General features: G+C 46.0%; 1 protein-coding gene across 1 annotated transcript; it reads right to left on the bottom strand.

Moving 5' to 3' along the window:
• Window positions 1-5109: 5109 nt before the first annotated feature.
• On the bottom strand, window positions 5110-27112 carry SCD (stearoyl-CoA desaturase). The gene is made up of 6 exons (XM_033148667.1): window positions 26543-27112; window positions 20415-20691; window positions 13710-13840; window positions 10794-10999; window positions 9971-10203; window positions 5110-6432 (listed from the first exon to the last, which is right to left on the bottom strand). The coding sequence occupies exons 1-6, from the start codon at window positions 26567-26569 to the stop codon at window positions 6233-6235; spliced, it is 1074 nt and encodes a 357-aa protein (XP_033004558.1). The 5' UTR covers window positions 26570-27112; the 3' UTR covers window positions 5110-6232.

Below are 27112 nucleotides of genomic sequence, written 5' to 3' on the forward strand. Positions count from 1 at the left end.
GCTCTGGGGAATTTGAATCAGGATGTCATCTGTGAGAAAGGGAGGGTGCTTGGGCAAGAACAGCCTGGGAGATCTGAGCGTAGGGGATTTAGAGGCTGCCTTGAAGCAGGTGGCGCTGTGGGTTAAACCACTGAGCCTAGGGCTTGCCGATCAGAAGGTCGGCGGTTCGAATCCCCGCGACGGGGTGAGCTCCCGTTGTTCGGTCCCAGCTCCTGCCAACCTAGCAGTTCAAAAGCACATCAAAGTGCAAGTAGATAAATAGGTACCACTCTGGCAGGAAGGTAAACGGTGTTTCCGTGCGCTGCTCTGGTTCGCCAGAAGCAGCTTAGTCATGCTGGCCACATGACCCGGAAGCTGTACTCCGGCTCCCTCGGCCAATAAAGTGAGATGAGCGCCACAACCCCAGAGTCGTCTGTGACTGGACCTAATGGTCAGGGGTCCCTTTACCTTTTGACTGCCTGGCAGTGCTTTTGCAGCCCTTCTCAGCCTGCAACTATGTTAAAAGGAATAAAGGGAGGAAACATCTCAAGAACAAAGACCCTGTAACACTCCAGGGCTCTGTCTTTCAAAGGAAATGGTGCCATGAAGTTTGGGAAGAGGAAGCCATTGCAGCAAGATGGGAATTCATTGCTTCATCTGTCTGGACGCATGCTAAAGATAGCTCAGGGCCCCGTAATTCTGAATGTCTAGCGATGTCACCAAGAGATTGCAACAGAAAGTCAAATTCAAAAACCAACCATTTTATTATAAACAAACAAACAAAAACACACCTTCAGATCAGCATAAATCAGACATTCAATTCCATATTAGAAGAAAATTATTATTTTTTTCAGTACATAAAATATGGAAATATTAAGTGGGAAAGCGAACAAAGATCCTATGCATACACACATCAGGAGCATAGGAGCATCGACAATTCACATTAACCTTCACAGTCTCCACTGTTCCGGCATTTGGTTTTCCAGTTTCAAACTCTTTCGCTCGCTGCAATCCGATGGTCTGCTTGTGTAACTGCTACTTGGATATTACTGACACTTGAGGTCGGTTTGACCTCAGACCAATTAAGCTGAAGCACTGAGATGAAAGCCAGTTTAGTCCCAAATAGTCAATAGTGACTTATACCTCAGAACATTGAGTTAAACCACATTAGTGCCCCCCTTTTAAAATGGGGGGGGGGGCTTTTGCCCTTTTGCACGTCAGCAAATGCAGGCAGAAGAGAAGAGGAAGAACTTGCCCATTGCACTCACAAAGACTCTAACAGTACAATCCTATACAAAATCCACTCGGGGGAGGGGAGGGGGGAAGCCCCACTGAATTCAATAGGGCCGCCTCCAAGGTCCTAAGTATAGGATTGTAGTTTAAGTTGCAGTTAAGAACAGAGCCCAGGATTCCCAATGACTAGGCTGCTGCTCTGGCTGCTAGATTGTGTACTCCAATTAACACCCACATAATTCCAGCCCATATCACAAAGCAGAGAGAGAGAGAGAGAGAGAGAGAGAGAGAGAGAGAGAGAGAGAGAGAGAGAGAAGCTAACCAGAGAGGTCACCTTCTAGAAAATGCGTCCTAGTATAATGTGCACCACACACAAAAAGGAGCAGCAAAAAAAGGCTTTATTTTAAGAGATCTAACTATCCCTTAACTTAACAGAAGATTAACCAAGTACATTAAAAAAAAAAAGCGTCTGTACCCACAATTCAATGCAGGCGAATAATTAACATAAAAATACCTCTGGAAAGTTTTTTTCCAGAAATAATTTAGCACAGATGAAAATAAAATACTGCGAAGAGCTCTTGATACTTCCTATGTATGTTCAAGAAAAGCTTAAGGCACATCAAAATACTTGTCCATTTACAACCCCCCCAAAAAAGTGTCTGGACCAACATGGGAACTGTTGGGTTGCTTACGCTGTCATCCCACACCAAACGTTTTGGATTCACTTAGCCCATATTAAGTTTGCAATCTCAACACCTGAGTCGATAGCGCTTGTTTCCTTTTGTGAGAGAGCACGCAGTTCTGATGGCCACAAGGGAACCATCACTTAGGGAGGCTGTGCTGTGCAGGTGACCCTGCTAGGAGGATAATTTAGTTCTTTATTTAGTACTGGCCCCAGTGTCTTCCAGGTACAATCTGGAGCAAGGATAAGCCTTCAGGAATTGCACCGACCTAGCACTATGACTGAGGCTACCCAACGACTCGTCATGGCTGCTGTTGGTCATAGCCAAGTTCGTTGCGATGGCCGGACAAATGGATTCAGGAATGTGAAACGGCATCCAAACCAATACTGCTATATTCCAAACATCCTAGGTCAGATTCAGTGAAAATTTGTGGCGATGGAAGGGGACACCCCAGTCTGTGAACTTCTCCTGAACTGTTCTCAAGAGAGTGATGGCTGCTTAGCCCAGCACTCAACAGGAACCTCAAGTTGCCACTAAGTGCATTTCTAGTCACCTGGCAAACATACCTGTACAGAGAATCAGGTTCTCCATTTTTAGGTGCCTACCAGCATTAGAAACTCAGGTATATAAGGTAGGGCCAAATGGCTCCCCTTAAACCAAGGTTACGGTTGCCAAAACGGAATGTCTAGTTGCCATTTTGGGGCAAGACTGCTCTAAAGTCTTATTTTTCAAATGATGGACTGTGATTGTTTCTCAGTTAAACATCTGGCTAGTTTAGATGACAACCTGGAGCCAGGTTAAGAACTTTTGAGAACTTAAGGAAGAAAAGTCACTTGATCCAGGGATGTTCCACATATCTATCGGCCTATTGCTACCTCTCTTTCTCAATGGTGACATGGGCCATTCTTAACGTAAGAATATTCTTCACAACTGTTGAGCAGGGCAATGAGGTGGGGGAAGACAAGCGACAGCAATCAACTATAACATTGTTCACTGCTCCTGCTCAGGCCACACAGAAAAAGCATTTTGGTTCCTGAAATTAATTCCAATTGTGCCAGTAAAATGTAAGTGACAGAACTCTACAGGATGGGGTATTAGTGTGTGAAAACAGTCCCGATCCAATGATTCCCAGGCATGTACCTCCAGATGGTGGAGATGTCAGGCACCATCCTTTTGCATCTCATGTGACACTCTTTAAGCCAAGGGAGGTGGGGGGGGGGGAGAATTGAAGTAAAACCTGCTTGAAGAGAGTAAAGCCTGCTTGAAGTCTCCACATACCAAACTGGTGAAGCGAAGGCAGGAAAAAGTCCACAAGTGCTTTTCAACACTTCCTTGTATTGCTCTCTTAAAAAATGATGAAGTGCCTCAGGTGGCAAAACTGGTCTTTAGATAACTATGGGTTGTTATGCTCATAATTTCTCTTGAGGCCAAAAATATATTAAAAAATTAAAAAAATCACCCCTGGTGTCAAGCTGCTTTGGCAGGAACTGCGGCTTCCTATTAAAAGGTTATTCATAAGAGGAGGACTGATGAATCAGAGACCAGCCAGGTGTTCCTGGGAAGCTCAGAAACCGGAAGCATTTCCTGGTGAACTACAGGGAGCAGGGTGGCCAAGAAGCTGTAATATTGATGGGAGTTTGAACATTTGAGTCATGGGGAAGGAGACAGAAAGAAGTTGGTTTGGGTGCCTTCACTGTGCAATCCTAACTGGAACATGGACGCTTTAGCTGAGATTCCTGCATTGCAGGCGGTCGGACTAAATGACCCTTGGGATCCCTTCCAACTCTACAATTCTAAACAAGTCCCACCAAGTTCAGCAAGGTTTACGCCCAGGTCAGCAGGTGTACGATTGCAGGCTTAATCTCAGGAACCAGATCCTGCAATACAGCAGAGAGGAAAAAAACGTCCTCTCCCTAGATCAGGGCCTGCTTTAGCTGTACTGTTTGCAATGTGCTTTTCTGTTGAGATGGATTTACCTTTTTGCTGAGCCTCAGCGCTAACTGATGAGTAATTCAAATGTAAATCAGCTGACAGCTGGGCAGTGCAGAACAATTCAGAGGCTCCACTGTTGACAGTTGGTGCAAACTCTGGCGTGGCAGGGGATTAATCAATATCCTATTCACATCCAATCTGAGTAAGATGAGCTAGCTAGCTAGCAGTGGGTCGTTGTTCCCTTCTTGGAGAGGAGAATTGGAAACCTCTTTGAACAACTTGCACTACAACTCTCCGTGGAGTCAGAATCAGCTTCCCTCTTACCCTTTCTGCTGATATTTTATATGAATTATCAATAGGTTGCATCTGATCTAACGTTTCACATTACAGTACTCGAAACACAATACATCTCCGTTAAGGTGGCTAGATGCTAGGAAGGGAAATTTCACTGCAGTGAAACTTCTCTGCATGGCAGAAAGAGGTGCCCTAAAGAGGGGAACCAATGCAATACATAAATTAGGGTTGCTTTTGGGGTGAGGTTACCAGATTTTTTTCAGTGAATCCGGGGACACTTTTCAACTTCAATGGATTTTTGTATGGGGACTGATTTGTAAATCCAGGGACTGTCCCCAGGAAACGGGGGTGTCTGGTAACTTTATTTTGGGGGGAAGTGGTTGAGCTGTTGGGGGGCAAGTTTCAAAAACCTGGACATTTTGTCAATTTCACAACCCCCCCCCCCCAACACTAATTCTGTCATTGGAATTCCAGACATACGCCAACCCTACATAAATTCAAAAATGAAACCAACAGCATCTGCCAAAATATCCTCTCCCTAGTGCAGAACAGTTACAGAAGCTGTGCCCTTTTTGGCCATGTAAAATTCATCACTGCAAAAGCTCCCCCCCACCTCACCAGTAGCAGATAATTAAATCAAGTGTGTGAATGCTGTCATCTTTGTCACCCTGTTAGAAATCTGTGTACAATGGGTGTGCAAACACCTCCCTCGTTTGAAAGCAGCTTTCCTATGGATTGCAAAAGTGGCGTCTCTCTCTCTCTCTCTCTCTCTCTCTCTCTCTCTCTCTCTCTCTCTCTCTCCTTTCACAAGCTCTCCTGCAAAGAATCTGTGTAGAAAGCAGTGCCTTGCGGGGGTGGGCGGGCCACGGGGCGGTTGCCCTGGGCGCAAAATTGTTAAGGGGTGCAAAATTTTGACACCTAATGCTGCCCTGGTGTTTCAAGAACAGTATAAAGCTCCCTGAATAGGGAATATACTTCTTTCTTGGCCCTTTGATTTCAGCCCTTAGTTGATCCATCCAGGGATCAGTGTGTGGACATCAGCTGCCATATTTTGCAGAATGAAAACGATCTGGTTTTTACCTACACCAACAAACACACCGCCCTGCGTCCAAATTGAAATATACTCTTCCAGCTCACAAAAAAAGCAGCTTGGGTCTGTGACACACCTTTGGTTCAAACCCCTCCAGTACCTCCCATTTCCTTTTTCCTGTCGGGAAGTATTGCTTTGGTGCGCTCGTTTCCAACCTCAAAACATGCCCATTTCCCCACACGGAACCCGTTCGCAAGCAAATCTATCCCAGAGCCATCCAGCAACCAGCTCCTTTGTGTGGTTTTCCTACATAGGCATCTCATATTCCTGCACAGGCTGCTTGGTTTCTAAACTAGCGCCCGGGTGCAGGAAAAGAGCAGTTTCATGACACTAGAACATAGGCAGAGGTAGAAGAATCACTCGGCTCCAGTTAAGAAAACCAAACCCTAATTCTGGGACTAACCAGCAGGCTTCTTTGCAACCCCTACAGAACGCTTTCTCCTTTCACTTTCCATCCCAGCCCCCTAACCTCTGCAATAGCAAACCCACTCCTTCTGCTCTCTCCAGGGGATTTCAGAACCCCCGGCCCAAGGGGTCAGACTCAAGCTTCTCTACGATAACAAGAGATAGGGCAAATCACCCTTCACTCATCGAAGGCACCAGCCTCAAGAACCAGGGAGAGGGAGAGCTGACCCAAAGACGCGTAATTGCAAACGGAGTCCCTACATTGGTGAAACTCCGTTGGCTCAATCCCTCCAATCAGTAGCAGGGAAGTTTGTTGGGTGTCCTACCAGCTTCTAATGAAAGCAAGCAGAGAACACAGGAAAAACAAAAGGAGAGAGAGAGAGAGAGAGAGAGAGAGAGAGAGAGAGAGAGAGAGAGAGAGAGAGAGAGAGGTCCCCTGTAAAAGTTACAGGTCTTAAATACATTATTTCAAAACATAGTACTGGAATGGGTTAGAGTCATCAGCTTGAGAATCCTGAAAGCATTGCTTTGTAGTTAGTAAGCAGAACATTAAACATATGCCCAGGTTATTTGAAAGAGAAAGAAGGGAGGAAAGGAGGCGGAGGAGAGCAGACCTTCAGCCAGTCTTGTGGCTACCATCACCAGTCCGAATTTTCCGGGCCGTGATGGCCTCCTTTGACACTCGCTTGCAGTCCGTGGCCAAGCCCAAGTAACACATAAGATCAATGAAAGCTGTTGTGAAGTTCCAGTTCAAGCCAAATTCACTGGTTGAGTAATCATAGGGGAACGTATGATGGTAGTTGTGGAAACCTTCACCTGGGGAGAGAGAAAAAGGAGGAGAAATCATAAGCACCCAAGTTGTGTATTTACTTGGGAACTAGATTCTGGAAAGCAGTCAACGCTAGTGTGTAAATTTTAAGTTTCTTTAGTTTGCTTGATGAGTAAAAAAAACGTCCTTTGTGACTTGAGTGTGAGTATGTATTCAATAAATGTTCGCTGCCGGAAGCCTTTAACTGCTAACTTACTGCTGGAGCAACCATTTGAACTACCATTTCCACTGCCACACTGTTGTGTCCATAACAGTATTTTTATATTAAGCCTAGATTAGCTTAGTTTGGCCAAACTGCGGGAGGCAGTGGAGGATAGGGGTGCCTGGCGTGCTCTGGTCCATGGGGTCACGAAGAGCCGGACACAACCGAACGACTGAACAACAAAGCTTCTTGGTGGATGATCCTCAAAAAGGACCCAGAATTGGAGGCACCCAATGCAATTTTTTTTCTAGAAAAAAAGAGGTGCCACAGCTCCCTTATACTTTTATAATGGCCAATGGCGCCCACCTGAGAGTTCCGACGAGGAAAAAGGCCCGGAGGCCCCATTATAAGCAATTAATGAAGTAATTTTTGCTCTCTGGCACTGAAAGAATCAGAAGGAAAGGTTGGGTCAGGTCCATAGCTGTCAACTTTTCCCTTTTCTCGCGAGGAATCCTATTCGGAATAAGGGAATTTCCCTTTTTTTAAAAAAAGGGAAATGTTGACAGCTATGGTCAGGTCACCCTTCTCAACCCTATGAGAAGAGAGAAACCAGTGGGAGGGGAATGCCATCAGTGTACATGGAATAGCAAAAGACAAAGGTAGGCTAGGTGGGTTGAGAATAATTGCAATTTAAAATCAACACAATGGAGGCAAAGGCATTAAGGATAATAATCTGTGAGGCTTGTTGCATCATCACTGGAACTGCAATAATAAGCTGTCACCTAATGTGTGACTGAGCAAAGCATATGTGGCAAGGATATAGTTACCACAGACATCTTCAGAGAGACCAAACTATGTCAAGTGGGAAATGGCAACGAAAATACTCTCTATGGATGCTGATGGAGGCTGAATGAAGGAGAATGTCCCCTTCAGAGGAACTGGTCCCCAATGTACCACACCAATGACAGACCCTCCAAGTGTCCCTATTTCCCAGGGACAGTCCCAGATTTACAGGTTTCTGATTTGATCTCGGAATGTCCTGCTTTTCTTTAGGATGTCCCTATTTCCATCAGAGAAATGTTGGAGGCTATGCAATGGCCCCAAATCAACCCACCGAACTGCAGCAAAGTGTTCTGCAGTTTCCTTCCTTAGAAACGTAAGGCAGAGAAATGACAGGTTGCTTGGCCCATCTCACTGTGGCGATGTGTTAAGGCTATTTCCAAGGAGTGAACAAGCAGGTAAGTAGAGTATAGGGAGATCCACCTACAGTATGTTGTACCACTGGGAACAATTGACCATTGAGCTCCTGAATGTTCAGGGATTAACACCTCCTACAGAACTTCTGCAGCACAAAATATTGAACCAGTGCATAATACTGGAGTGTTAATTCAAACCCTTTTCATGACCCTCACACCAGATAGGAATAATGCCATTCCAAGTCTAGGAACTTCCTGGAAGCAATATCAATTTATTCCAGGGGCCTTCTAAACGTGCAAGAATTGGATGTTCAGATCAAATTCTGGCATAAGGCAGGATTCCTGTTCATGATGTCTAAATCCACAGAAATCTACTGTGGATCTACTGCCTGATCCACATTTCAGATTCCTAAAATCGCTTTTCTGCTCCTTTACTAATGAAATAATCCTGTGTACAGGAGCAGAAATACATTCCAATGCTGTGGCCTCAAGAAACGTTACCCTTTCTCCACAACACTTACCCAAAACTGCAATATTTGCATTCAGAACAATGCTTCCCAGCTAAACAAAGCAGCATGCAAAACAGGATGACAAACAAACATTTTTTTTGTGGCAGATAAAAATGGTCAGTACACTTTTATATACATTTTTTTCCTGTTCACAATTTGGATGTGTCTGTGTATATACACAGGTGAAACTCGAAAAATTAGAATATCGTGGAAAGGTTCATTTCTTTCAGTAATTCAACTTAAAAGGTGAAACTAATATATGAGATTGACTCATGACATGCAAAGCGTACAGCTGATGAGAACCCCAAATTAACAATTTCAACTTTGGGGTTCTCATCAGCTGTACGCCATAATCACCACAATTATAACAAACAAAGGCTTGACATATCTCGCTTTGCATGTCATGAGTCTATCTCATATATTAAACTTCAGTAGCTAATGAAAACAATTGCTTACGTAAATGGACTTTTCCACGATATTCTAATTTTTCGAGTTTCACCTGTATATATGCCAGCTACACAGAGTAGGAAAACTTTTTCCTCTGGCCTACCTCTATAAAGTTCTTGTTGGCACTGTATTATTAAAATGGTGTTCTGCCATGCTTAAATACTAATAATAGTATCTATTATGGTCTGGAACAAAAGCTGAATCTGGATGACTGTGCACTGCTTTTCACTTAGGCTTCAAAGCCAATGTGAAACAGGCCTCGCCTCAGTGAAAAGCTGGAGGAGAGGCTGGGATCAGAAATTAACCCGAGGTTCACAGAATCCCACCTCAAAGGAGAAGTGAGTTTTAGGGGCGCTGAAATTCTTCTCCGTTTTGGGATTAAAATCTGAGCCAGGAAGAATTCTTTGCTTCTGTGTGTGACTTCCAACATGCCTTCTCACCACTGTCAGGATAACTAAGGTGTTCAGATAAAGGGGAGAATGGTGTTCAGGGGAGGAGACGGCTTCAACAGGACACCCAGGACAGTGGAGTGGGGAGAGAAAAAACTCTCTCCTAGACTGGAACCAACAAATGAGCAAAGTGTCAGTATTTGTGACATGGGCATATACATTCAGCTTTTCCTGGGCTTGTATCAAAGTGGCTCAGAAAATTAAAGGTCCACACACACAGCAAATAACTCTTGCTTATTTTCAAGCTTGCCAGACTTCAGAAATCACCCCTCTCTAGCCACATTTCACCATCAGCAGTTAGAAGCAGTGCCCCAGTCCATCCACCGGCAAAGGGAAGGAGGGAGATAGTTTCCTCCCTCCCCTCTCCATTGTTTGATATCCTGGTAGCATGCTGGAATGAAGGGCTTCCGTAGCCCTTGAGAAATATAATTTCCCCATGAGAACCTCTCTAGAGATGGCCTCTTTGAAAAGGTGGTAGAGAAGCCTGGATGCTCTCCCCCAGAAGCTACGGCTACCTGTGTGAAAGTAAATGGCAACAGGATGACTTCTCATGAACGAGGAAAGTGAAACAGGATGTGGGCACAGCTGGAAAACCATGGATGGAAAGCAGGCAATCGAGGGAGGAGGAACTTCCTGCAGATCCGAACATGGGTCAGAAAGAAGGCAAAAGGTGCTTGCTAACCAAAATACACACCAACTGAGGGCACCGGGAACTGTGGTGGGAGCAAAACAACAGCAGACCCTCCCCTCCCCCAAACCCCAACACCTTCCCCTTTACATACCTAGGGCTCCAAATACGACAAAGTGGTTTTCTCTGGGGTTGATGGTCTTATCATATGGCCGGTTGCCATACATGTGTGCCGCACTGTTCACCAGCCAGGTGGCATTGAGGATTAAGGCATAGCGGAGGATCGAAGCCATGAAGAAGCTAGTGTGATAGGACTCCCCCCAGAAGTACCAAGGCACAGCAGCAGGGAAAAGGAAGCACATGATCACCACAGAGGTTTTATAATGCCTGGGAAGAAAGATACAGGGATTGCGGTCAACATATTTTGAGCCCTTTGTAAGGGGGTCACATTAGAATTGCGACGTTTGAAAAAGCTCCATTTCGAGTAGGCCCTCGCCTTTCCCTGCAAGATTTCACTCTGCAGTAAACATTTCCAATTCACGACCAGATTTTTAGCTCGAACCCCAAAGGTGTCAATGGTTCAAACGACAGTGGAAACTTGGTTCTCAATCTTAATCCGTTCCGGGAGTCCATTGGACTGGCGAAACGGTCCAAAAACCAAGGCGCGGCTTCCGATGGGCTCCAGGAGCTTCCTGCACTCAGCGGGAAGCCGTGTCAGACATTCGGCATCCGGAAAACGTTCGCAAACCAGAACACTCACTTCCGGGTTTGGGGCGTTCAGGAGCCGATTGGTTCGGGAGCCAAGCCATTCGAGTACCAAGGTACCACTGTACTGTAAAGGTTGGAAAATTGGAATCTACAGTTCTTCCACTATGAACGCTTACCTGATTTTCAGTGTATGTAAACAAACAAACCAACACACCCGTTTCCTATCCTCTGGAAAAAGAAAGCAACATCAACGGGAGCCCTTTGCTCACCTCCTTTGGAACATCACAACTTTGTCAGCCTCCAGGTCGGAGAGGTCCAGCTTCTTTCCCTTCTCTTTGACATCAGGGTGTTTGCGTACCAGCAGCCAGCCGATATGAGAAAAGAAAAAGCCTCTCTTTGCATTGTGGGGATCAGCATCCGTTTCAGAGTATTTGTGGTGGACGCGGTGATCTCTGGCCCACTCAAAAATGTCATTCTGGGTGAAACACAAAGGCAAACGCATTAGTCGTGTTTCAAGCTGGACAATAGCCCTCCGCTTCCACGGCAAACCTTTAAGGAAAACGGAAGATTAAAAAAATGCTTCCTTAACTCATTCACCCTGAACGCAACGCCCGAAGACATGGGCCGGCAAGGGTTACTTTGCCTGGGACGGTTCACTGCTGTGGAGCCCACTCTGTGGGCCAAATCACGGGTGCGGATGAACATGCGCACCTGTGATTTCCGGCATCTGCGCAGACGTGACTTCCGGCCCCGCAAAAGCAAGTCCTCGCGCCGCACTGCGCCGGTTTAGCGCAGCAGACGGGGACTCGCCAAGCGGGCAGGTTGGTTGCGGCTCGTGGGCTGGTAAAATGACCCCTATGGACTGCTTGTGGCCCATGGGCCTTAGGTTGCCGACCCATGCTCTAAGACAAGCAACTGTGATTCCCATTTTACGACAGGTGACACTGAGGCTGCCATGGATCTAGATGTGGCCTACGTTAACCGAGTTTCAGACTTGAATCCTTTCCGTACATGTCCAACACAACATTATCTGATTTAACTTTTGGAAGACATCTGAAGACAGCCCTGTATAGGGAAGTTCTTAACGTTTGATGTTTTATTGTGTTTTCAATATTTTGTTGGGAGCCGCCCAGAGTGGCTGGGGAAATGTTAATAATGATGTAATAATATAGAGGACGCGGGTGGCACTGTGGTCTAAACCACCGAGCTTCTTGGGCTTGCTGATCGTAAGGCCGGCAGTGTGAATCCGCATGATGAGGTCAGCTCCCGTTGCTCTGTCCCAGCTCCTGCCAACTCTAACAGTTCAAAAGCCTTCCAGCACAAGTAGATAAATATGTACCGCTGTGGTAGGAAGTCAACAGCATTTCCATGCCCTCTGGCACTTGTCACAGTATCCTGTTGTGCCAGAAGCGGTTTAGTCATGCTGGCAACATGACCCAGAAATCTGTCTGTGGACAAATGTCGGCTCCTTTGGCCTGAAAGCGAAGATGAGCGCAGTACCCCATAGTCGAATTCGACAGGACTTAACCATCTGGGGGTCCTTTACCTTTTACCCTTAAAGGTAAAGGTAAAGGGACTCCTGACCATTAGGTCCAGTCACAGATGACTCTGAGGTTGCGGCGCTCATCTCGCTTTATTGGCCGAGGGAGCCACCCTTTTACCCTTACATAAATAAATAAATAAATAAATAAATAAATAAATAAATAAAATGTCACACTTGCCCTCAAGGACAAGTTCAATTGTTTTTTAAAGGAGAGGGGGAATTCTTCTAGTTGTTTCAATAAAACTATTTATTACCATATTTTTCCGTGTATAACACGCCTCCTTGTATAAGACGACCCCTATTTTGGGGGAATCCAAATTAAGAAAATGGGGGGAGATTGCCCAGAGTTGTTAAGCTTTTTTGGGGGGGGATTGCCCACAGTTGTTGAGCTTTTATTTTATTTTATTTTATTTTATTTTAAAATGCATCTCTGGGTTATCTGTGGGGCATAGGAATTTGTTCTCCCCCCCAAAAAAAATATATATATTCTGGCCCCCCACAATGTCTGAGGGACAGTGGACCAGCCCCCTGCTAAAAGGTTTGCTGACCCCTGCTCTACAATACTGTCTTATTCATTTTATAGTACAGTACATTGATTATTAGGGATGTGGGTGGTGCTGTGGGTTAAACCACAGAGCCTAGGGCTTGCTGATCAGAAGGTCGGCAGTTCGAATCCCCGCAACGGAGTGAGCTCCCATTGCTCGGTCCCAGCTCCTGCCCACCTAGCAGTTCAAAAGCATGTCAAAGTGCAAGTAGATAAATAGGTACCACTCCGGCGGGAAGGTAAACACCGTTTTCGTGCGCTGCTCTGGTTCACCAGAAGCAGCTTAATAATGCGTGCCACATGACCCGGAAACTGTATGCCGGCTCCCTCGGCCAGTAACGTGAGAGGAGGGATTAATGGCCTCGTTAGATAGTAAAATTCATGTTAAATTGCTGTTTTAGGGATTGCTTTTAAAAGTCTGGACAGATTAATCCGTTTTGCATTACTTTCTATGGGAAAGCGCGCCTTGGTTTTGCAATGCTTTGGTTTTGGAACGGACTTCCAAAACATAGTAAGTTTGAGAACCAAGGTACTACTGTACAGAAAAGGGGAAATAAAAGTTACTGGGGGAAAGGGAGGGTGGGTGAGATCAGGGGTGCAGGAAGCCTCTTTGCCACCCGGGGCAGGAAACGCCACACAGAGGCACCTGGGGGCGGGGGTGTCGGCGTCACGACGCACGTGTCATGACATCACAACGCACGCCAGATGGACTGTGCATGCACGGAAATGCCGCACATGCTCAGTCCATCCGGGTCGGCGCTGCTGTTCCTGCGGCAACCGAGTGAGCCGCCGAGCAAGCAGCGGCTTGTGGGGCTGCCCCGTCGGTGCTGCTTTCGTCGGTGCGCCCCGTCCGTCCTAAAAGCAGCACGGACGGGGTGCCGGGTGGCAGGGCTCGGCTTGGGGAGTGGTGGGAGGGGCTGCCAAGTGTCACCCCCTCCCCTGGAACACAGGGTGCCCCACCCCCATCGCCCCAATTTTTTTTGTATGGAATTCCAAGATCGCCAAACTTCAGGAGGCATATAGCCTAGTCTGCCTGCCCTCCCCTCATGTATCCATGACCCTGGAATCTGGCCATGTTAATCATCTCATAATTCCTACCTGGAAAGCCATGGAGTTGATGACCGCCAAGAATATTCGGAGAGGCAGGCTGGCTTTGTAGGAACGGTGGCTCCAAAGACGATGTGCTCCGGCTGTGATTCCCAGCCCGCTGAAGACAAAGAGAACTAATACTGCGAACAAGAAAAGTGAGGAAGAGAGTGAATGGGAAGAAGCCTACACTTCAGCATTATCCCACTTGCAACTCACAAACATAAGCTCTGCTAAAATAATAATAATAATAATAATAATAATAATAATAATAATAATACTCATTTGAAGGAAGAACCTGGAGTTGGATTTGTTAGAAAAACAGAAGGCAAAGAATTGCCATTCAGACAGGTTACACCCAACAGTGGGCTTGAAGCCATCAAAAATGTGTGTCTGATCTTTTAGGGCATATCAAGAGATCCACTTCACAAAAATCTGACTTCTTAATTGTTATTATTTTTTGGCATACAGTATTTGTTGCATGAGATCCAGGCAGCTTTGGTCCGGAGACATCGCATATTTCCAGAACTAAATTATATATTATTGGTGGGGCAAGTGCAATTATTTCCTAGCTAGCAAGGCTTTTCATTTGGCGTGTGAGTAATGGGCCCCTCCTCAGCAAAGCTTGTAATATCAGGGGGAGGGAGGGTTTAATTGCACAACTCCTGCATGCATCGCAAGTGCAGAGTTTATTAAAAGGTGGCATTAGCAGTTCTAAAAAGATAAGGAGAGCCATTAAATGTTTATGGGCAGGTCTAGTGTTGCAAGTCTCGTGGAAGGAGCACCCAAGCCACAGATTAACCACAAAGCCAGTGCAACATGGGTAGATAAGCCAAGAACATCAGATTGTAAGCTCTGCTGAGCCAACAGAGAGTTCCTCTGTTACTAGATCAGCTATCCTGCTTCTTTAGCTGCTCGCGTGGAAAACAAAATTACTTATTTTTTGATGTAAATTAAAGCGTATAGCCCACATTTCTAGGAAAAATGCACACTGGACATCTTTAAACTGAACAACTTCTTAAAACAACATACAACAGGAGATGTAAAGGGAGAACGAAACAGAAGAGCAGAAACAGAAGAGCAAAAAGCTAACCTAGAAAACACCTGCTGGAATAATACAGCTTTTGATGCTTCCTTAAAGGCTGGCAACTAGTGGGGGTTTTTTTTGGGGGGGGAGAAACCATAATTTGGCTGGCAGTGCCATTCCTGATATGGCAATCAATAGAAGATTGCAGCTCAGCTTCTGTAAGCAGAGGATGCTCAGAAACCTGATCTCTCTGCTGGCAAAACCTGATCTTGTGCTGCACATAGGAGTAGACAGCATGCATAGCTGTCGCAAGGGACTGTTATTGTGCTCAAGTCACTTTGGGCAAAAACAGCCTTACTGCATCTAGCGCTGAAAATTCCCTGCTTCGCAGAACCCCAGGCGTTAACCCTTCTCTGAATCAAATCACTAATTACAGACCCTCCGAGTGTCCCAAATCTCCAGGGACAGTCCCGGATTTTCAGAAGCCGTCCCTGTTTCTGATTTGATCCCAGAATGTCCTGCTTTTCCTTAGGACATCCCTGTTTTCCTTGGAGAAGTATTGGGAGGGTGTGGTAGGATCTCCCTATTATCACTGTAGAAATGTTGGAGGGTATAGAGTTATGTGACCCCCGAGCCAAGGAGATAAGTAACTATACAACCTTTAGAAGACATCTGAAGGCAGCCCTGCACAGGGAAGTTTTTTAATGTTCAATGTTTTATTATGTTTTTATATGTGTTGGAAGGTGCCCAGAAGGACTCGGACAACCCAGTCAGATGGGCGTGGTATAAATAATAAAATTTATTATTATTATTATTATTATCATCATCATCATCATCATCATCATCATCATCATCATTATTATTATTATTATTATTATGGAATAGTAAAGGTAAAGGGACCCCTGACCATTGGACGACTCTGGGGTTGTGGCGCTCATCTCGCTTTACTGGCCAAGGGAGCCGGCATTTGTCCGCAGACAGCTTCCGGGTCATGTGGCCAGCATGACTAAGCCTCTTCTGGCAAAACCAGAGCAGCACACGGAAATGCCGTTTACCTTCCCGCCGGAGCGGTACCTATTTATCTACTTGCACTTTGACGTGCTTTCGAACTCCTAGGTTGGCAGGAGCAGGGACTGATCAATGGGAGCTCACCCCATCGCGGGGATTCAAATCGCCGACCTTCCGATCGGCAAGCCCTAGGCTCTGTGGTTTAGACCACATCGCCACCCACGTCCCTTATTATGGAATAGGACGTCCCTATTTTCATCGGAGAAATGTTGGAGGGTATGTGAGAGGGAAAGTCACCTCCCACTGTTTCTAGCAATGATATTGCTGCTAGTCTCCTAGATTGGCTCCTTGAAACGATGGTCTTGAAATGATGCTGAAGGGTTGTTAACACAGTTACAGGTAGGTAGCCGTGTTGGTCTAAAACAAAATTAAAAATTAAAAAATTCCTTCCAGTAGCACCTTAGAGACCAGCTAAGAGAGTGACCCTTCTGAGTAATACCCCTCCCCACTCTCTCACTATATATAAGTGTCTGGTGACTTCTGTTTCAGTGCATCTGAAGAAGTGTGCATGCACACTGAAAGCTCATACCAAGAACAAACTTAGTTGGTCTCTAAGGTGCTACTGGAAGGTTGTTAACACAGTCAACCTAGAAGGATCAATTGTGAGGACAGACCATATAACTAGCACATCTGAAACTCAGAAGGCAGTGCTGTTCTCGCAGCACAATGGCTTCTCAGGGGAAATGACCAAAACATTGTCTTTAAAATTGGGCTCCTTGTTCGGAACAAAGGGCCTTTGTAGGGACTCAGCTGATGCCGAATATTTCGGCTTCCATTGTGAAAAATCTGAGTCAGCTGGACCAAAATAAACAAGAAACAAAAACAGAACATTTATCCCTTGTTCCTTGTTTCCAGACCTTTCATTTTGGGCCGCTTTAAGTTCTAAATATGTAACTTGGGGTTGCCTCTCTCTCTTTTTAAAGAGGGCAGCCCCACAGGTTCACCTGATTAGAAAGTGCAAATTGCCCCATTACAGCTCAATTCCAAACACCCTGGTTGATGATTCCACACAGAGCAGTTTGCACATCAACTGTGGGTACACTCAGCTCTTGTAATCTGTTATCATTATTGCTGCTGACGGCGTCAAATCATATTTTAAACATGGTAGTATCTCCATAGCTTTATAGACAAAGATCTAGATGTACCACAGTAATAAAGAGAAGATAACAAACAGGGACAAGATATTATGTACTGGTTATTATGTCAAAACAAAATAAAATAAAAAAATTCCTTCCAAACTTAGTTCTCAAACTTAGTTGATCTCTAAGGTGCCTATGGACGGAATTTTTTATTTTATTTTGTTTTGACTATGGCAGACCAACGCGGCTACCTACCTGTAACTGGTTATTATGTGTACTACTTAATGCCTTGGAGCCAATCCATTCTGCAGAATGTGAACAGTGAGGACCAGAGAGTAAAGGGTATAAAGTTCCTCCAGTTACCACAAATCAGACATTCATATCTTTCAGAATTCAGGCAATTCAAAGTGGGGTGGCATTTTGTGGTTCATCAGCTGTTCTTTGCAGTGATGCAGCAAGGCAGATGATGGGACAAGGGCAAAAACTCTGAGGCCTGGAAGAGGCTATCTTGCCAGTTTCAGAATGTCAACTGATGTCAAATGTGTTCCCTCCCCGCCCCCCAAAAAATCGGCTTTGTCATTGTGACTATCAATGGGTTTTTATAGCTGCCATTGGTTCAAACTACTGAGCTGAAGTTTATTTGCATTTAAAACATTGGCTGGGTAAGTGGCTGAAATAGATTGTCCTCTTCTTGCATTAAAGGGATGGGGTTCCTGGAATTTCTCCATTGTTATATGTTTCCACCCCCATTGTTCAGCCCGGACACTGAGATCCAGCACCGAGGGCCTTCTGTCGGTTCCCTCATTGCGAGAGGTGAGGTTACAGGGAACCAGTCAGAGGGCCTTTTCGGTAGTGGTGCCCACCCTGTGGAACACCCTTCCATCAGATGTCAAGGAAATAAGCAGCTATCCTATTTTTAAGAGACATCTGAAGGCAGCCCTGTTTAGGGACGTTTTTAATATCTAACGCTGTATTGTTTTGACATTCGTTTGGGAGCCGCCCAGAGTGGCTGGGGAAGCTCAGCCAGATGGGTGGGGTACAAATAATAAATTATTTATTTATTTATTTATTTATTTATTATTGTTATTATTATTTGATTATGTACTGCATTTAGACCCCACCTTTCTTCAAAAGGCTCAAGGTGAAAGACAGGGTTTTCACCCACCAAATCTGCAACTCTATCTCACCCAGAATACATATCCCATTTTTTCCATCTGAGATAAGAAGGTAGGAAGCAGACCAGTTGTGATTCTCACTCCTCATTGAAAAGACCTGCAGGGTTATAAACAGGGTTCTCTTCCCCCAATCCTACTTCAAGATGCCAGGCATTGATCTTGGGAACCTTTGTATGTCACATTCCTACAAGGAGCGCATATATCAGAAGGAGAGAACATTGCAAAATAGCAGCGTTTTGAAATTGAGAGCATGGACGTTTCCCAGAAGGAAGAAAAACAAGGAAGGAAGAAAAACAAAAGTTGGAATGTTAAGAGACACGCCCGTAAAATATTACCAGTAGCTTCTCTGAAACTGCCATTTGAAAGCATGCAACAGGTGGAGGTGGAGACGCACCCTTGGTTGGAATTGGCTACGCATCCCTACGAAGTCTCAACAAAGCAGCCTCTCTGCTAAAGCTTTCTAAAGAGCAGAGTGATAAAAAGAAGAAACCCCAATGTTCGCACAGCAGGGAGGAGAGTATTTATTTTGCTTCCTATGCTGTTTATTCGCAAGTCACCCAAGAAGTGGCCATTTTAGAGGCGCAGGCTAGTGCCTTTCAAGAACTAACAGAGGAATCCAAATTCAAGGTTGGCAGTGGCAGGGCGCAACAAAGCAGTATAGCCGCCAGCACATCCACAGTCCAAAGTTGTTCATGTCTGCCAGAACAGAAACCAGCCTGGTGGGTGGGTGCATGGGTGGGGGAGAGAGAGAGAGAGAGAGAGAGAGAGAGAGAGAGAGCACTTTCTATGGCCTGCATCAGCCTGCAGCAGGCATAGTGGTTGGTCTAATGCCCTCAAGTGGTAGCAATTTACTATTTGGTTGCGAGTTTATGGAGGCAAACCACTCGAAAAGTCTTTGTTACAGGTAGGTAGCCGTGTTGGTCTGCCATAGTCAAAACAAAATAAAGTAAAAAATTCCTTCCAGTAGCACCTTAGAGACCAACTAAGTTTGTTCTTGGTGTGAGCTTTCGTGTGCATGAAGAAGTGTGCATGCACACGAAAGCTCATACCAAGAACAAATTTAGTTGGTCTCTAAGGTGCTACTGGAAGGAATTTTTTATTTTATTTTGTTTCGAAAAGTCTTTGTTTGCCCCATTGCTTTCGACAAGCATGGTGAAACGTTTGTTGTTCTAGTGGAAAATAGGATGTCGAAGAGTATTTCGCTTTTGTTTTGAAGGGTATGACATGGACGTCAGGATTTCAGTACAGTGGTACCTCGGGTTACAAACACCTCAGGTTACAAACACTTCGAGTTACAGACCCCGCTAACCCGGAAGTAGTACCTCAGGTTAAGAACTTTACCTCAGGATGAGAACAGAAATCGTGCGGCGGCAGCGGGAGGCCCCATTAGCTAAAGTGGTACCTCAGGTTAAGAATGGTTTCAGGTTAAGAACGGACCTCCGGAACGAATTAAGTTCGTAACCCGAGGTATCACTGTATTGGTTTTTGTTTATATCTTCAGTCCACTATTTTGTCCATTTAATTAGGAACATATGCATAGCACACGGTCTCTTAGGACAGTTTAGCTGTGCACATGTTCGACGGAGGGATGGAATCAAAAACAAAACTGCTTGTAATTCTACTGAGAAGGAATAGCCTTCCTGAAAGATATCGAACAGACCTGCTTTCATGCTGTGCGTTGTATCCAACTAAGTCGTCCTCAGAGTTTACTCATCAACATGATTAACTTTTGCATGTGACGTCTTAATACTTTAAAATTGCAAACTGCCTATGGGTGTCTTGGCAGACATATAAATGCAATAAGTAAACTTAACAAATGAGGCCAGCTTAAGGTTCAGCGGGAGCACCAGATTTGCTCTGTTGGTGTGTTTGCACCGCAGTGACCTCCCCAATGCTTCTCCCTCTCAGTAAGCAATATTGACTCGTTTACCATGACCCTAACATAATAACTCCGGTGAGCTGCCCCCAAGAGGGTTAACCAGCCCGGGAGTAAAGGGACTTTAAAAAAAATGCCTTTGCGCACAAAAATCAACTCACTAAATATTTTTTTTTAGAAGGAAAGGATGTGTATCTTAATGGCTATGAGGGTATTGGCAATCCAGAAGGGCCTTCCAGCTGCCTTGAGGAGGGAACTTAGTGTGTGCTACAATATGCTTTTGAACTAATTAAAAAAAAACACCCCACAATGCTTCCCAGTGGAGCCTGTTCCTGTGTTCACAGGTGGTAATTAATTCTACTCGAGGCCCTCTGAGAGCAAGGCTGAACACGGCAACGATGAGAGGCAGATCCCATTGCACAGGAGGTCAGAAAACAGAGCAAAACAACCAGGCAATTCCTTCAGAGGGAAATCAACATGTTCTTTGCTTACCCCACACCAAGGTGGCAAACTTCGCTGTAGGGGTGAGCCAGATAGCAGCATACAATGCAGTTAAATGGAGGAGGGACATGAGAATTATGTTCCTCCAGACGTATCTCTTCTGCGGCTTGGGGCCTTCTTTCTCACGATAGGTCTCATCGAAAACGTCATCCGTCATCTCCCTGTGAGATCCGATGTCATCATGGGCGGGGCGGACCTTCTCCATGTTAGCTGCCCCATTCTGGGCCACGCGAGTGAAGGCAGTGGTGGTGGAGAAATCTGGGGGAAGCTGGCACAAGAGGCAGAGAAAGGGAAACAAAAACCAAAGTCACAAAGAGAAGAATTGGAATCGAAGCTCTTGTTATGTTAGGCAAATCCGCAGGCGGCTAAATGGCTCCTGAGCCCTGCTGCACGTTCAGGCAGAGGTGGGCCAGTGAAATACATGTTGGGAAGCCACTGCTAATTGTGGTTGCTTGTAATTATCATCATTTAAACAAGCTGGCTAGAAACCAAGGTATCGTGGCACATGGCCACTTCTTTTTTACACATAAGCAAGATGGCAACCCTCATTTAGTGCCCATCTCCGTGTGGCAGTTCTTTCAAACTAGTGACTCCCATCATACAAGGAAACAGGCCAGCAGCAGCTATTCCCAATCAACCAATTTTGACCTTATGCAACTGTTCCAATAAAGCACCGGGTGATCATTGGTATAACCCACGGGCATCCCTCCCTCTCATAAACAACACAAAGCATTTATCTAAATTCCAGATCTTAATTTGTCCTAATTGCTGGTACTTTGATTGAAAGGATATCGCATAGGTTATTTCAGAAGTGACTCGCACTGTCACAACATCAGAAGATTTCAAGAAAGGCAACATGACCTGATGAGAGGCTCGGCGGACAACAGAGGAGATCAGGAGACAGGCTCCAGGCGGGCACAGCTGGCAGCAGGGAAGTCATTCTCCAAAGCTGCCTCCTCCTTCTCCTCCAGACTAGCAAATAGCACCGAGATTCCGCCCACATGAGAAAATCACAATGCAAGCGGGAGGCCGGGAGCAGGCACTAACATGGTGCAAAAAGCTACTCATGAGACCTGGCATATATTATGCCTCTTCTCACAGCAATGGGTACATCTTGGTTTTCATTCCTGGGATGTTTTGAGTCTCCTGATAGGTCATACCCAACGAAACTCTGTACCAGATTTCCCCTCTTGATTTCCCCTTCTTTTCCTAGCCATGTTTGTTCCTCTTCTAAAGCTTCCACAGCAACCAGAGAAGGGATGGTCAATGTGGTGCCCTCTACATGTTTTGAACTCCAAATCCCATCAGCCCCAGCAATGGATGATGGGAGCTGTAGTTTAATAGCATATGGTGCCCCCCCTCCTCCTTATGATGACTTTAGTTGGAAGTCACCGTAGGGTAGAAAGAAAATGGGCATGTTAAATTAATCCAGTCAGCATCTGCATTAGATATGAATTGTTTTTCTACATGAAATTATTGTTTGTTTGTCTATACAGTATGTTGAAATCTTCGGCACAGAAGGAAATAAAAGTCATCAAAGGGGAAATAACATTATTGGTTTGTTTGCTTTATAAATCATTCATTGGAGGGAAAATCAGAGCACTTTGCAACATTAATATATGAAACTGTACACATCAAGAAAGTTGTGGAAAGATGTATTCTTAATTGCCTGTAAAAGTATGATAGAAAAGTTTTCAGCCGGCATTTGAAAGCTGAGGCAATTTGCAACATGCATAAAAATCATCAAAAATTAAAATAAAAACAAAATTTAAAAGAAGCAAGGCCACACACACATATAGATAGCCCAAGGAAAAATAAATAAGGAGCTGAAATAAAATTGTAAAGATAGTTATGTCAAGCAAATAATTTAAGAGAATGTCTTCTGTTTGAGGTTTTTATTTGCTAACACAGCTTCAAGACAGGAAGCGATTCGTAAATGGGAATAAATCAGCCTGGCTTTCTTTAGACTACTCCAAAACAGCTCCACAGAGGCAAAAGGAGGTTCCGGATTAGCCTCTTGAGCTGGCTGTAATTATGGTATGTCTATTGCCTCTGACCGGTAGGGAGAGACAGAACAATGAAGGCATCAAAGGGGCCGGGACTGGCAGGAGGGCCCCTTCACCCCCCCTACACCCCCCCCCATAAAATCTCTCCACCTCATCACCTCAGCCCAGAACCACAATGACTAATGTGCTCTCCTCACCCTCACCCCACAGCCACATCGGCCAATCAAAGAAGCTTACACAGACTGTACCAAAAAAACTACACATGAGGAGGACCCAGAAAGGTTGGCTCCTGCTGCTGCTCCTCCTCCTCCTCAGTCCCTGGTTCCAAAAATAATAATAAGCCTGCAGTTAATTCCAGTGGCAGGTAAATGAACTGCTTGCCTCTAGCGGCCTGGTTTTCTCGCTAGGGATAGAGACTGAGGGAACCATGTGGGCTTGTTGCAGGGGGCTGCATCCACCCATATAGGTGCTGGGAGGAGTCTGCCCACGGCTTCTGGCTTCTAAACCTGGCCTAGTGAGAGTGATAGCATCAGGGACTGGGTCCTATCGTCATGCTTTAATCTCAAGTTAGGCACGGTTCGGCTAATCCATTTCAGTGAAACTGCAGCGTGATGAACCCTGTAATCATGACACCCACTTCCCTGGGAGCAAGCCCCACTGAAACCACTAAGCTTATTTCTGAGACGAGAGGCGTGCGATAGCGTTCTTACACAGCCTGGAAGCAACCCCGCTAACGCAGGGTAGTAAGCCGCTTTGAGGGATTTCCCTTTCCTTTTTTCTAAATATATCCAGAGGATTGGAATATATGCACGATTATATAAATAGGTATGTATTCTTTATTGAAAAATAAAAAGGACAACATTACAAGCGCACAAGAGAAACAAGAAATAGCACCCATGTGGAAAACAAAACAGAACAACAACAACAACAACAAAAAGATACTGTACGTTACCAAAAAAGGGGGGGTTGTTATTGTAGCTAATCAGACCTTGACCTAATTTGGTATTTTTCTTTTTACAATCAAATTTTGTGAAATGAATGATATAAAATAAATACAGTGGTACCTCAGGTTACAAACACCTCGGGGTTACAAACATTTCGGGTTACAAACTCCGCTAACCCGGAAGTAGTACCTCGGGTTACAAACTTTGCCCCAGGATGAGAACGAAAATCGCGTGGCAGTGGTGTGGCGGCAGGAGGAGGCCCCATTAGCGAAAGCGCGCCTCAGGTTAAGAACGGTTTCGGGTTAAGAACGGACATCCCAGAACGAATTAAGCTCATAACCTGAGGTACCACTGTAATATGTTTCTGGTCAGAATTCAAAGCATTGGGAGTGATCCACGAAAGGCTTGGGACATAGAAATCTGACGCAGCATCGCACTCGCCAGGCATTAAGATCTTCCAGATGGGCTTTTTTTTTATCATCGTGACTTTGGAAACCATTCGGTGACACATAAGAAGGCCTTCCCTTTGGTGGCACCCCAAATGTGGAATACCCTCTAATCTGAGGTATGTTTTGGCACTCGCTTTAGCTCAGTTACAGCATCAGCTTAAAATCTGGCTATTCTGCCAGGCTATTCACCATGAGCAGTTAACTCTGCCGCGCAACAGTTAGCAAATTAGACGCTCTGTGTTTCACAGAGGCTGTTATTGTTTTATCTGCTCTCATTTCCCTAACTGAATGATTGCTTCAGTTGCAGCCTCCTTGGTTTGTGTGGGTGGCTCGTGTATTTTGGAGCCTTCAAGAAATCAGGGCTCAAGCTTGCCCAGGTAGAAAGACTTCCCTGTCACGCCTTAAGAGAGATGCAGGAGAAGAAGGGGTGATGTAACAAGGGGAGGGGGGAGGTGATGCAACAAGGAGTGACAGGAATGTGATGGAAGGGGCAGTGTGCAATCCCTCTCTCCTTGTGCAATGGTAACCACATAAGGGGAATAAAATTTATTAATAATAATAATGTTATTTATACACTGCCCATCTGGCTGGGTTTCCCCAGCCACTCTGGGCAGCTTCCAGCATGTATAAAAACATAATAAATGTGAAACAGGAATGCCAAAGAAAGCTCATTGGGGAAGATCTACCCTTCCATTCCGTTGGAGAGTTCAAAGGCTCCCACCTTTTTCTACATGACATTGCTATAGTATCAATGTGATGGTAAGTTGCAAGGGACACAATTTATACCCAAAGTTAAACACTTCTTAAATCCCACTCATTCTAATGGAGAATTTAAAATGATCTGGGCTGCAATCCGGTGTAATCCACACGTGGAAGGAAGGAAGGAAAGCCCCACTGAACAACGTGAATCAACATGGTTTGATACAGAGAATCACTGAGACGGTAACTAGGCCTGCCGTCCTAACTACGTCTACTCAGAAGTCAGTACTGTAGTGTAACTGCTTTAGGGGGGGTGAGATTGCAGTCTAATTTGTTGGGATTGGGGCAACCAGTGTTTTGGAAACAGCTTTGAACCTCTGGGACACGGCACGCTATTTCTAGCAAGAGAAATGAATAAGGAGCATTATTGCATCTCATGAAATGAACACTGGAGTCGAGAGTTCCTTTCTTACGATGGTCCTGGAGAATACAGAATTAGCAACTTGTTGCCTTTTAACGGACCAGTTTGCATGGAGGAATTTTTTTTAAAAAAAAAAAATAAGCAGCTTTTTGCATTTCATAGAACTTTTGGTCAAATGTATTTCTATTAGCAGCAACATTTATTAACAATATTGCCTGAGGGCATGTGAGACCACCACCTAAGCGGGTTTGGCTCCTGGATACTGTATTTGAAAGCCAGGGAACCAGATGTACACTGTTATGAGCCAAGTTATGAGTAACATAAAAGATTGGCCACTCCTGCAAGAACATGCCAATATTATCACCTTTTTCCCCTGCCTTGATCTCTGGCGTTGAGACAACACGGATGCTTAGCTTCTGTAGGTCTGTGGCACCTATGCAGCTTCTTCCACGCCCAACCCCCATCCGCCAAAAAGGCTGCCTACCGTTTTGACTGGACAGGTATTGTCAGCGGGAGAGGCTTTTGAGAATGACCTGGATGCTCCCTCAAGCATGCTAAAGGCAAGCTGGCAGCAGAAACCGCATTCCTAAAGGCCAGGTGGCCTCCCGAGAGTAACCTGCTCATTCTATAATCTTGCTAAAAAGCCCTGGCAAGGATATCCCTTTCGCCGAAAGCTCTTCTGCCAAAGAGAAACTAACGTGCACGTTCCAATCCGGGGTGCGTTGCAAGGAGCTTGCTCGCAAGTAAATGCAAATTGAGACTGCAGCCTGTCATACTCGGAGCTGCAGCTGGGCTGCCAGGACCGCAGTGAGGCATCGGGTGAAAAAGAAGATCCAACCAGTGGCGCAGTCACTAACGCAGCGCATACGTGTTTAGGCTACTCCCATGCAAACCTCACTGCCTTTAACAGGGTTTGCTCCCAGGAAAAGGCAAAGAAGGCTGCAGCCGACACCTTTCCCCACTGTCTCCATCACAAAGCCGACGCTAATGTCCCGGCTAGTGACGCCCCCCTCCTGCCTCGCTCCGCGGCGCGCATAGCCAGCGATTGCGCAGCGCCTCCGCCCCCTTGCGCACAGAAGCCGTTGCAAAAACCAGGTCGGGCGGCTGTGGAAAGCCTGGCTGCAGGGCAAGACCTCGGCGCGGGGCTTGCATTATTCACACGAGGGGGACGACTTTGCCCCTCTGGTTTAAGGAGGTGCGAGCAGGGAAAAGATCGGAATGCTTTGGGGATTCTTTTTTTAAAATGGATGTTTTCGCAGGGCCTTTCGGCGCGGCCATCAAAGAAGGATGATAATACTAAAGGAAAGGGATGCTCTGGGAAATGGAGCTGCTCTGGGATGCTGGAGGGGAAGGGAGAAGCAGGCAGGAAGGAAGGATGCTGAGCCCCGGCTCTTGCCCAGGAAAGGATGCGGACCGGGCTTCCAAAGCAAGGGGGTTGGATGGAGAAGGAGCTCTCCACGCACCCCATCCCGCGGGACAGGTAGCAACGACCTACCAAGGGGGGTGGATGAGTCGTCAGCCGCTCTGGGTTGTCTTGGGCAAGAGAGAGCGACTCACCATTTTTAAAAAAAATATTAAGGAGGAGGAAGCGGCGCCTTACCTCCCCGTGGGCTAGTTGGGCAGGCATCGGAAGAGGGCTTTGTGCTGCTCTTCCTCCGGCGCGATGCTCTCTCGGCTATGCTCTTTCCCGGCTCCGCTGGTGCGCAGTTGCCTCCACGTCCCGACGCTCCTTTCGCTGCTGTGCGTGCTGGTGCGCAGCTATTTAAGTTGCCCGAGCCCTGAACCCGAGTAACCCCCCAGGAGGTGCCCGGTCTCTCTCTCTCTCTCTCTCTCTGGCCCTTTGTTTGCACGGTGACGACGTCCAGCGGTGGTCCACGGGACGATCAGGGTCCGTTCACGCTGCGCAACTCTGCCGAAAAGGATGCCTTGACGGTCCGGTGGCGCCGCTTAAGTGGAGCGCAGCTGGGCGCAGAGGCGAGCGGGAGGCTGGTACCTTGGCACTTGGAGAGAGCCTCCCATTGGTCGCCGGCACTTTGGTGCCACCTCGCTGCTCGCTCCGCATTGGCTGCCCGCAATCTGCTGTTGGACGGCGCCGTGGCCGCGGAGGGACTCCGTTGCATGCATGGCCCTCGCATGGCCAGCCGGGTGCGCAGCCGGCGCGTCAGCCGGG

Source organism: Lacerta agilis, chromosome 5, assembly GCF_009819535.1.
Source record: "Lacerta agilis isolate rLacAgi1 chromosome 5, rLacAgi1.pri, whole genome shotgun sequence".
NCBI lineage: Eukaryota > Metazoa > Chordata > Lepidosauria > Squamata > Lacertidae > Lacerta > Lacerta agilis.